The following is an 11,751-nucleotide window of genomic DNA, read 5'->3' as shown; positions in this document are numbered from 1 at the left end:
TATTCTTCTCTAGATGAAGATTGACGATGATTATGATCATGTCTAAACTAATGTGATTATAGAATTTGCTATATTGTGCGCCCATTTTATTAGGTGCCAGGAATTTGGTATCTACAAAATTGACGGCCCACTTTAATGCGATATTTTATTGGGGCCTTACTGGTGTAGATGCTTCCATTGATGGCACGTCGCCCGCAAACTAAGAAGCTCATTATTCACCCCAAATAAAATTTTCCCTTAATTTTTGCGCACCCACGAAGCTTCATCTATTCACAAATTAATATTTATATTACAAATATTTATATAGTGTTAACTATATTACTTAATAATAAAAAATAAATATAAGATATATTTAGCACCAATTCTATTATTTAATGGTTCCAAAAATAATATCCTTGAATGTAATATAGGATTTTTGATAATTTTAGATTTTTTCACAAGATTGTTGATAATTTTAAATTTCAGTTCTGCACAACTACAATTTTTAAAATTATATAGTTGAAGATTTAATCAAATTTGATGTAATTAATTCGATAATAATTCAAAAAATGATCTAATTCAATTTCAAAATTATTTAAAACCCATATTCAGTCAAGCATAATTCAAACTATAAGACACCCTACGAAAATCGAATATTTCGAGTGTTAGATTTCTGTAAACTCAATTAAGAAAATGATTAGTTAATCTAACACATTAATCTATTCAATAAAGGTGTGCCTCACAAAATGTCGGGGGGCAAGAACATATGCACCGGCTTGCATTTTTTTTTTTGACACATTTTATTGATTTAGCAGCTGTATCGATAACAGCTGTTCAAACTTCTAAAATGAATTTTAAAGAATAAGAACAAAATATGTGCCCCAATAATCTCCTAATTATTTTTTGAATTAGTAATAACTTCATCTCACTTTTTATTTTAAACTAGCATTCTTTTTCTTTAACCAATATATTATAATAAATCAAGAAACACATCATGTTTCTCTCTTTAACTTTAATGAAAATATTGTATTTTTTTTTTGAATAAAAGCACTTGCATTCATTAAAACATATCCAAACTCAATACATGATTAAGGAACTGAGGTGGAGTGACATACCACTCCCTGCATCTGACATAAAATAGGCAGCCTTGGCGAGCCTATGAACTACACTATTCGCAGATCGATAAATGAAAACAACTAGCACTTGATTAATGTGCTTAAGTAACTGAATACAATCCATGACAATGGTGCCAAATAAAGCTTCTCCCGGCCTACCATTACACGCAGCAGCTAAAGCATATGAATCTGTTTCGATTACACATTGCTTATATCCCCTGTCAATGACCCATGATAATGCTTCCTTAAGACCAATCGCCTCTGCCTCTCTGGCCTTCCAAGCCCCTGCAATTTTCTTTCCTCTCGCTGCTACAAATCTCGAGTTTTCATCTCTAATAACATCACCAACACCTATGTTGCCATTAAGGAACAACGCAACATCTATATTAATTTTCAACCACCCTGCAGCAGGAGGCTTCCAGATTCTTTCTCCTACTTCGTCTCGATTCCGTCTGTCCTTTTCTTTGATCTGAGCTTCCTTCCATTCGATAAGTAATTGACTGGCATTATTTCTTACACCAAAAACTGATCCATTTGCACGGTTCTAAACCCAGTTATTTCTCCTGTTCCATAGATTCCAACAGACCATGGCAATTTCAACACTTTGGTCCCTTGTACTTCGTTGAAATATTCTTGCAAAAATTTCCCAAATTGTTTCATCTGCAGAACATTGTAACAAGTAGTGTACACCTGTAGTTTGCCAAACTGATTTTGCAAATCCACATAAGAACATCACATGGATATCCGTCTCTGCTTCACACTTGCATCACGGACACCGAGCATCTATATCAACATGTCTTGACAACAAAGCTACATTAGTTGGTAAGCATCCTTTACATAGACGCCATAAGAAGTTTGTCACCTTCTCAGGGAGCTTTATAGCCCATAGCTTTTTCCACATATCAGAATAGTCATTAGAACACTCTCCTTGGATCCATCTATAACAGCTTTTTACTGTGAAAACTCCTTTGTCATCAAGCATCCAGTACCACGAGTCCGCATTGTCCCCCATTGGTATCGGAATTCGTCTTATGAGTTCTGCATCTCTCGAGCAAAAAACATCATACAATAACTCAGCGTCCCATCTCTTTTCACCAGCAACCATCAAATTACTAACCTTAACATTTGTTCTCTGATCATGTTCCAAAGTACTAATAAAACCATTTTCCACATCTGGAAGCCATGGCACATCCCACACCATCGTTCCCTCACCATTACCAATCTTCCTCCTTGCACCAGCTTTGAGCGCTGCCAGACCCTGGACAATACCACGCCAAACATAGCTAGGGTTATTTCCCAGCTCTGCATTTAAGACATTCTGATTCAGATAGTATCTTGCTTCCATTACTGTACTAACTAATGAATTGGCTTCAATAAGGAGTCACCATCCTTGTTTAGCTAGCATAGCTATATTAAATTTTTTCAACTCCTTTAACCCCAAACCTCCATACTCCTTAGGCATACACATTCGCTTCCATGAAATCCATTTCACCCCCTTTCCATTTAATCCTCCACCCCATAAGAACGCATTCATCTTTCTCTCAATTTCATCGCATATTGTTTCTGGAATAAGGAATAAGCTCATCAAAAAATTAGGAGTAGTCTGTGCAGATGATTTTAGCAGTGTTACTTTTCCAGATTTAGACAGCTCCTTGTTACACCATGACTGGATTTTATTTTGAACTCTATCACTCAGAAATCCAAAAGCTTCCTTTTTACTCTTTCCAACATACATCGGCAAGCCTAAATACTTCCCAGGCTTATCTTTCTCATTCACTCCCAGGATCTCACAAATGCTCTTTCTTTCCGTTACATCAGTATTAGGACTAAACACAATATCTGATTTACTATAATTCACCATTTGTCCTGACATCATTGCGTACCTACTTAGGATGCCACGCATATTATTAGCCTCCTCTTGAGTAGCTTTGAAAAAGAAGTAGCAATCGTCGGCGAAAAGTAAATGAGATATACTCGGGGCACCTCTAGCCACTTTACATTCATGAATCCAGCCATTTTCTTCATATCTTCGAATGATTCCAGTCAGCCCTTCCGCGCTCAATATATAAAGGTACGGGGAGATAGGATCTCCCTGTCTAACACCGCGTTGAGGCTGCACGTCTCCAAATATTTTTCCTTCCTGCAAGAAGCTGTATGAGACTGTCTTGATACACTGCATAATTCGTTGAATCCATACTTGAGGGAAGCCAAAATTTCTCATCATCATTTCCATATATCCCCATTCCAACCTGTCATATGCCTTAGAAACATCTATTTTTAGTCCTGCCACCCCACATTTCCCTTGCGTCTTTCTATGAATATAGTGGTTGATCTCGTATGCAATCAGTGCATTATCCGTAAGAAGCCTGCCTTCAACGAAAGCACTCTGATTTTCTGATAGAACTGAATGTAAACAAGGTTTCAACCTATTCGCCAAAACTTTTGATAAAATCCGCATTAACACATTGCATAGTGAAATGGGGCGCAAATCGGAGACTTGTTTGGGCTTTTTAACTTTAGGAATAAGACAAACAAGAGTTCTATTCACCTGATCCGGAAGCTCCCCATATTCAAGAAAATTTCTACAGAACTCAGTAACATCCCTCTTTACAATGTGCCAATATACTTGAAAGAAACATGGATTTAATCCATCGATACCCGGTGACTTTTCAGGGTACATAGCAAACACAGCAGCTCTAATCTCTTCTTCAGAAACACTTTGCATAAGGCTTTCTTTTTGATCATCGGTAATACTTTTAAAAGTAACCCCATCTGGCATCTGCTCATTTACTGTCGTGGCAGTAAAAATATTTTCAAAATACTTGATAATGGTATCCTGAATTGAATCATCCGTGTCCTGCCATTCATCAGCATCATTCTTTATTCTTTTTATTCTGTTATGTTCCCTTCTCACAGAAGCAAATTTATGAAAAAATCTTGTATTTTTGTCCCCATCTTTAAGCCAAAATTGCTTAGCACGCTGGCGCAAAAAGACTTCCTGCTTCTCCAACAATCTCAAAAAAATTCCAACGAGCCTCATTATACATTCTAACCCCACCTGTATCTCGACGAGATTTTAACCTCTGCATATCCTTACGATACTTAGAGATCCTATTTTTTAAATCTCTTATCATTCCTCCACCCCACTCTTCAAGCCTAGCACTGCACTTAGCCATTTTCCTCATAATATCACTATTATCTTCATCCCTCCAACATTCCTGAATGATATTTCGACAATCCTTCTCCTGAATCCACATGTTTTTGAAATGAAAGCGTTTACTACGAGGCATATAGACCTGTTTATTTAATTGCAGACACAGAGGCATATGGTCTAAGTAGAAACTTCATGTACTTTTATTTCTGCATGAGGAAAAAGACTACTCCATTTTGTCGTTGCCAGACCTCTATCCAATCTTTCTGAAACCCATTTATTTGTACCCCTACCTCTTTCCCAGGTAAACTTATCCCCTATAAATCCCAAGTCAATTAATCCACACTCCATAATTGTTTCTGAAAAACCATTCAACAAAGCTCGAGGGTGACATTGACCACCTTGCTTTTCGTCCTCAGTCATGAGATCATTAAAATCACCAATAATGCACCATGGTAACATAGATCCTCCAGCCAAATTCTTTATCATACTCCAAGCTTCTCTTCGTTTACTACGTTCTAGAAATCCATAGTATCCCGTATACCTCCATCGCCCAATCTGCTCATGCGTAACTTCAAAATCGATAAAATTACTACAACTATTTACTACACTAATCCCTCTTTCATTTTTCCATAGGAGCGCCACACCTCCCCCATGACCAACTGCATCTACAGCATAACAACCAACAAACCCTAACTGTTTTTTAACTTTTTCTACTTTATTCTTCTTAACAAGCGTCTCACTTAAAAAAATAATGCTGGGCCTATAATAAAAAATTAATTCCTTTAGGAATCTAACTGTCCGTGAGTTGGCCAGCCCACGACAGTTCCAAGCAATAAGGCTCATAATCCTTGGCGGGCCTGGATCACAGGACCCGCCATTTGCACGTTTTTTGACCCATTCGTCTTGTTTTTAATATCCGAATTCTTATCATTCCCCTCCTTTACTTCTTCCATCCTGTCTTCAATACGTTTCCTTTTTCATTCCATCATAATCTTATCACTTTCCATATTAAATTTCCCAAGATTTTCGTCTGCTGTTTGTTGATCAGCTGTGGACATAGTCATATCCCCTTTATCTTGCATCCTTAAATTCCTCGATATGATTTCAACTTCACCAGAATCCCCGTGATTTACTTTAACTACCCCATCTATCTCCATGAAACGCTCTTGTTCCTGTCTACCGCCATGTACGACGGTCTCCGACGTATCAGGTTTATTCATCTGCATCCATGGGTTATTGACATCTTTCTGGTTTCGTAGCCACTTCGCTCCAGTGTTCATTTTTGCAGCATTTCTAGACGGTGCTCTGAGCCAAACTCCATACGCCTTCTCAATCACTTTATCAGGATTTCTATAGATAATGTTACAATCACGTTCCGAATGCCCAAGAATACCACATACAAAACAGAAAGTTCCCAGCCTCTCATACTTAAAATTAATCCAACTCCAGTTATCTCCTTCCCTCCTTATCTTCATTCTTCTCTTCAACGGTTTCTCAACATTAATTAACACCCTGATACGAACATATGGTTTCCAGACTCCATCAAATGTGTTTGGTTCCACCCTAATGAATTTCCCCATCGAATCCCCAACTTTTTTAAGAATATTCTCTGATAAAAACCCCCGTGGAATGTCATATATCTGCACCCACATTTCAACATCCTGCATTCTCACAGTACTTGGATCTTCTCCCATTTCGAGTTGGTGGGTTAGTAGTGTAGCCTGCTCGAAAGACCAAGGGCCTCCTTCAGTGACTTTCTGGATGTCCATCTTATGAAAGAATGTAAATGAATATCTCATCCCACCAATATCATTCACTTCCATCCCCTCCTTTGGCCGCCATAGCGATGCCATTACATTCTGCATAGCATTAAAATTTATATTTTTCTCCGTTAGGAATCTACCAATCAGTACATATGCTTACTTTTGTTCCACAATTTCATTTCTATCCACGACAAGTCCTCCTTCATCTTCTTCGTCAATGACAAGTTTTGCGTACATTTCTTCCAGTGTTGTTCCATGTTGTGCCATGCTGTTGATTAATTGAATAAGAAAAACGAAAGGATCAAAGGTTTTAGATGTAAAGAAATAAGATTTGAGATGTAAAGAAATAACAGGGTATAATATTTTTATTATTAAAATATATGTGTGAACCCGTGGGTTTTACCCGGTGCGCATCTGAAGGCTAGCAGCTACGGGTTCTCTACGATTAAAAAAATTATTTATTAAATAAATAATGAATATGAGAAGTATTGTTGGTAATGTTGTAAAAATCGGTAATCGGGTCTAATCGGTTGAGGTACCGATTAGCGATTAATCGGTAAATCGGGAATTAATCAGAATTATTAATCGGAGTATTAATCGTGTCCATTTAATATTATTAAAATATAATTAATATTTTTATACACAGATTGGAGTATTTGTTATTTTGAACAACATTTGGGCTTGCAAAAATATGGCTCTGGACTTGCATTCATGTGGCCCGTGACTCTACAACAGATATAAATTCAGTTTGAGAGATCATTAGGTTAATTTTTACACGCGCCACTAACGCTTTCATCTTCTACTCATCTTTTTCCTCAATCGCCTCCACTAACCATCCATAGCTACCATTCAAAATCACCCGTTCGTTCATTCTTATGCAACGAAATCAACTTAATCTCAATATTCTATTTATATACTCATATCATTACAATCAATTGATCAGTACATATATATATGTATATGTATATGTATGCACACACAAACATATGTTAAGCGTTAATTTGGGTTGTTGATTGGTGAGTCTTGAAGATCTGATTAGAAACGACTCGATTTTTCAACTTTTACCCGATTTTGGTCCGAGTTTGACCGGATTTTGACCCGATTTTGTCAAAAACGTTTTTTGGCCGATTATGCAGAAATTGATCATTGGTCTGCCGATTGACGACAACATCAGCTATTTTTACGACCCTGATTGTTGGAAACAAAACTCTTTATCCATACCTTAAAACACTAAAAATAAATATTTTATATTATATATAAGGGACGAGTTAAGGGACCGTGGGACCAAGATCAACTCCAACAGGGTTAACTATTTTGATCCCTAAAATATATTAAAATATTGCTTTCCAATTATTTAGGGAATTAAAAAATTATTTCACTCCAACGGTTTCACTCTAATTCTTACCTATATTTCTAAAATAATATTTAATAATAAGTTTGGATGATGGTTGAGATAATATATTATATTTTATTAGTAAAAATGGAGGAAAAAGGCAGTGGAAGGTGACATGGCATTGTTAAGTGGCATTTATGTCCACTTAGAATGTTTCGTAAAGGCTTGAATTGGTGTTTGGTACTCGAGTTGTTTGTGTTTTTGATACATTTTTGTAGTGTTTTGCATTTCAGGCATAGATGAAGGAATGATGAAATTTAGCATTATTTCAGTGCTAAATTAGTGTTAGGAAGGTACATGGGATGATTGCTCGTTGATCGCCATAAAACCAGCAAATAAAAAAGAAGTCCGAAGTTTTTCCAGAAGCTTAGCGCGCCCGCGCTGTGTTAGCGCGCGCCCGCGCCGATTTGTCAGAGCGCACCCGCGCTGGGATAGCGTGCGGCCGCGCCGGGTCAAAATCCTGGAACCCTGAATTGATTAGAAGATGGATTTTCTGGACTTCTATTCTGAATGGGCTGCTATATAAAGACTATCTAAAGACGTTTTTCATAACAGAGACCAAGGAGAAGACGGCAAAAAGACCTAGGAGCACAAATACAACAAGGGGAATAGGATCTAGTTTATTCTTGTGATTCTTTGTTTGAGTTGTAATCTTGTATGCTAGTTTTCTTGTTTGTTGAACCTATTACTCTTGTTAACGTACTTTGATTATTATTCTGTATATAAATACTTAGTTTATTATACTATGCTTTCATCGGAAACCGCGGTGATGATGAGTTCGGTTATGAACTAATCATTATCGTGGGGTTCTAACGGATTTACTTATGGATTTTAATAGTTAATTTGTTTCGATACCTTAGTGTGTGGTGATTGTATGATATCTTAGTATTGGTTGTGCTTATTCGTCTTATGAGCGTCGCGAACTTAAAAGATAGCGTGTTAATCTCTATTGAAGCGACATTGAATTTAGAGGTTTAGAACTTGCCATGCTAGCATAGGTTCATGTATTTGTTGTGCATAATTCATATGTAATTTTAACCATCTTACTTTCCCTATATAATCATAATAGATAACTTGCACATTAAACCTTTATTTTGTCAAATTCTATAGAGATATAGGGTCTCAATATATTTGGTGTCTATTCAGCTTCTATCTCTTTTGTGAATGTCTGGTAGTAGGATATTCGTACAACGAAAATTGATGATTACTAGTTTCGTGTCATTAGATTAGTTGTCATCACCATTGCATGATAAGGTTAAGAACAATAACTTTGATTGAAGTAGTAATGAAGTTATAATCCCATGTTTGTCTCATATAGTAAATCAACCCCTTTAATTCTCTTAGTTAATTGCATGTTAGTTAATATTTTAGTTATAAACAATCTTAACTTGTTATTCGTCTTAGTATTGAATAATAACCATATCATTGTTGCATAAGTACATTAATTGAAATTAACCTAAACCAGTCTCTGTGGGAATGAACTAGAAAGAATTCTATATTACTTGCGAACGCGTATACTTGCGTGAATATTAGCGCGTGTTTTCGTCCTAACAAGTTTTTGGCGCCGCTGCCGGGGACTCGGTGTTAATTTTTAGTTTATGTGCTTGTCATCAGTGCTCGTTAAAGTTCACTGACTCGGATATTTTACTTACTTGGGTACTTGTTGTGTTTAGGTACTCTAGAGAGCGTGTATGCTAACGCGTTCTCGATCTCGCACGAGAACTCTAGATAAAGCGGAGGAAGTAGTTGAAGAAGTTTTTGAGGAGAAGGTTGAAGAAGAAGCTCTAATCATAATGAGAGATCAACCAGTTGCAAATCCGAAGGCTTTGATGGACTATTCTCAGCCGAAGATCAATGATATTCAGTCGAGTATTATCAGGCCAGCCATCACGGCTAACACCTTTGAAATCAAGCCGAGCACGATTCATATGATACAAAATTTAGTTCAGTTTTGGGGTTCTCCAATAGAAGATCCCAACATGCACATCAGAGATTTCATCGAGATCTGCGAAACTTTCAAATTCAATGGAGTTTCTGAACATGCTATTAAGTTGAGGCTTTTCCCATTCTCTCTAAGGGATAAAGCTAAGTGTTGGTTGCATTCTCTACCACCAGGTTCTATCACCAAATGGGAGGATCTTGCTTAAATATTTCCAACTAAATTCTTCCATATGGCAAAGACAGCTGCAATCAGAAACACACTTACTCAATTTGCTCAGTAATCTGGAGAATCTTTGTGCGAGGCTTGGGATCACTACAAGGAGATGCTTAGGAAGTGTCCTCATCATGGGATGCCTGACTGGATGATCATTAACTACTTCTATAATGGGTTGGGTGCAACTTCTAGACCCATGCTTGATTCAACATCAGGTGGAGCCTTATGGGCTAAAAGCTAAGATGAAGCTTATGAGTTGATTGAGCTGATAGATGCTAATAAATACCAGAACCCAACTTAGAGAATGCCTCAAAGCAAGGTAGCAGGAATTCTGGAAGTGGATACAGCCACTGCTATAGCTGCTCAGATTCAGGCTTTGATAATAAAGGTGGATTCTTCGGATAATTATGGAGTTAATCAGATCACTAATATCTGTGAGCTTTGTGCTGGTGCGCATGAGACGGAGCAGTGTGCTAATTCTAGTGAATCAGCTCAGTTCGTGAGCAACTTTCAGAGGTTGCAGCAACAAGTTCCAGCCACCTATCATCCTAACAACCGAAATCATCCAAATTTCAGTTGGAGCAACACTCAGAATGCGGTGCAACAACCTTATCAGCAGTATGTAGCAAAACAATACAACCCTCCTGGTTTTCAACAACCGCAATATGCACCAAGACAACAAATCCAACTTCAGCAGCTACCACAATCTAATGAAAAATATGAATTGGAGGAGTTGAGGCTCATGTGCAAGAGCCAAGCGGTTTCTATCAAGACCTTGGAGAATCAAATTGGGCAGATTGCCAATGCCTTGCTGAATCGATAACCTGGTACACTCCCTAGTGATACTGATGTGCCAGGAAAAAGGGAAGCTAAGGAGCAGGTTAAGGCAATCACGTTGAGGTCTGGGAAGGTTGCAAGCCCCAAAAAATCTCAAGTTCCAGAAGTTGAAGTTGTGCCTGAAGAAGAAGTGCAGAAGTGGAACCAAGGAAGAAAGCTGTTGTCAACACTCCTCCTGAGGGTAATACAGGGGAAAAATAGGTCTATCCTTCACCTCCTTTTCCTAAGAGGCTGCAGAAGCAAAAGCTGGATAAGAAATTTGCTTAGTTCTTGGAAGTTTTCAAGAGACTTCATATCAACATACCTTTCGCTGAAGCTCTTGAACAGATGCCTAGTTATGCGAAGTTTATGAAAGGTATTTTCTCACGGAAAGTGAAGCTCGATGACTTAGAGACAGTTGTTCTTACGGAGGAATACAATGATGTGCTGCAACAGAAGTTGCCTCCAAAGCTTAAGGATCCTGGAAGCTTCACTATTCCTTGCACCATCGGAAACTTATCATTCGACAAGTGTTTATATGATTTGGGAGCTAGCATCAATTTGATGCCTTTGTCTGTCTTCAAGAAGTTCGACTTACCTGATCCAAAGCCTACTTATATGTCCTTGTAGTTGGCCGATCGTTCTATTACATATCCACGAGGCATTGTGGAGGATGTCTTGGTCAAGGTGGACAAACTCATCTTTCCTGCTGATTTTTTAATTCTTGATTTCAAGGAGGATAAGAAGATTCCCATAATCTTGGGAAGACCATTCTTGGCTACTGGCCGAACCTTGATTGATGTGCAGAAAGGTGAGCTCACTATGTGAGTATTGGATCAGGATGTGACCTTTAATGTATTCAATGCCATGAAATTCCCTACTGATAACGAGGAGTGCTTAAAGGTGGAATTGGTCAATTCTGTGGTTACTTTAGAACTTGATCAATTGCTAAGGTCTGATGCCTTAGAGAAGGCCTTGATGGGGAATTCAGATAGTGAAGATGATGAAGGTGATGAGCAGTTGCAGTATTTGAATGCTTCTCCTTGGAAGCGAAGGCTAGACATGCCTTTTGAATCTCTTGGACTGTAGGAGCTGAAAAAGTCTCCAAAGTGCCTCAAGCCATCTATTGAGGAAGCTCCTACACTCGAGCTTAAACCTTTGCCTGAACACTTAAGGTATGCATTTTTAGGTGATGCATCTACTTTGCCTATTATTATTGCATATGACCTTTCAGCTACTGATGAGGAAAAGCTCTTGAGAATTCCGAGAGAGTTCAAATCGGCAATTGGATGGACTATAGCAAATATAAAGGGAATCAGCCCTTCATATTGCATGCATAAAATTCTGCTAGAGGAAAGAAGCAAACCGAATGTTGA

The 11,751-nt window shown here is 37.9% G+C and overlaps 2 protein-coding genes and 1 non-coding gene across 3 annotated transcripts; all 3 read right to left on the bottom strand.

Annotated features, from left to right (window-relative positions):
- Window positions 1-1,056: 1,056 nt before the first annotated feature.
- Window positions 1,057-2,439, bottom strand: LOC141699722 (uncharacterized). Its single transcript, XM_074503571.1, has 3 exons — window positions 1,869-2,439; window positions 1,681-1,754; window positions 1,057-1,572 (listed from the first exon to the last, which is right to left on the bottom strand). Exons 1-3 carry the CDS (start codon window positions 2,437-2,439, stop codon window positions 1,057-1,059), a joined length of 1,161 nt encoding a protein of 386 aa, XP_074359672.1.
- Window positions 2,440-5,225: 2,786 nt separating this feature from the next.
- LOC141699721 (uncharacterized protein At4g02000-like) lies at window positions 5,226-6,101 on the bottom strand. Its single transcript, XM_074503570.1, has one exon. It carries the CDS (start codon window positions 6,099-6,101, stop codon window positions 5,226-5,228), a length of 876 nt encoding a protein of 291 aa, XP_074359671.1.
- A 3,489-nt stretch (window positions 6,102-9,590) lies between these two features.
- LOC141699725 (small nucleolar RNA R71) lies at window positions 9,591-9,697 on the bottom strand. Its single transcript, XR_012566082.1, has one exon. It is a non-coding gene; the product is annotated as a small nucleolar RNA R71 (small nucleolar RNA).
- Between the last annotated feature and the right edge of the window lie 2,054 nt (window positions 9,698-11,751).

Source organism: Apium graveolens, unplaced genomic scaffold, assembly GCF_009905375.1.
Source record: "Apium graveolens cultivar Ventura unplaced genomic scaffold, ASM990537v1 ctg1197_1, whole genome shotgun sequence".
NCBI lineage: Eukaryota > Viridiplantae > Streptophyta > Magnoliopsida > Apiales > Apiaceae > Apium > Apium graveolens.
Note: the sequence above shows the minus strand (reverse complement) of the source record. Positions and strands in the feature narration are given on the sequence as shown.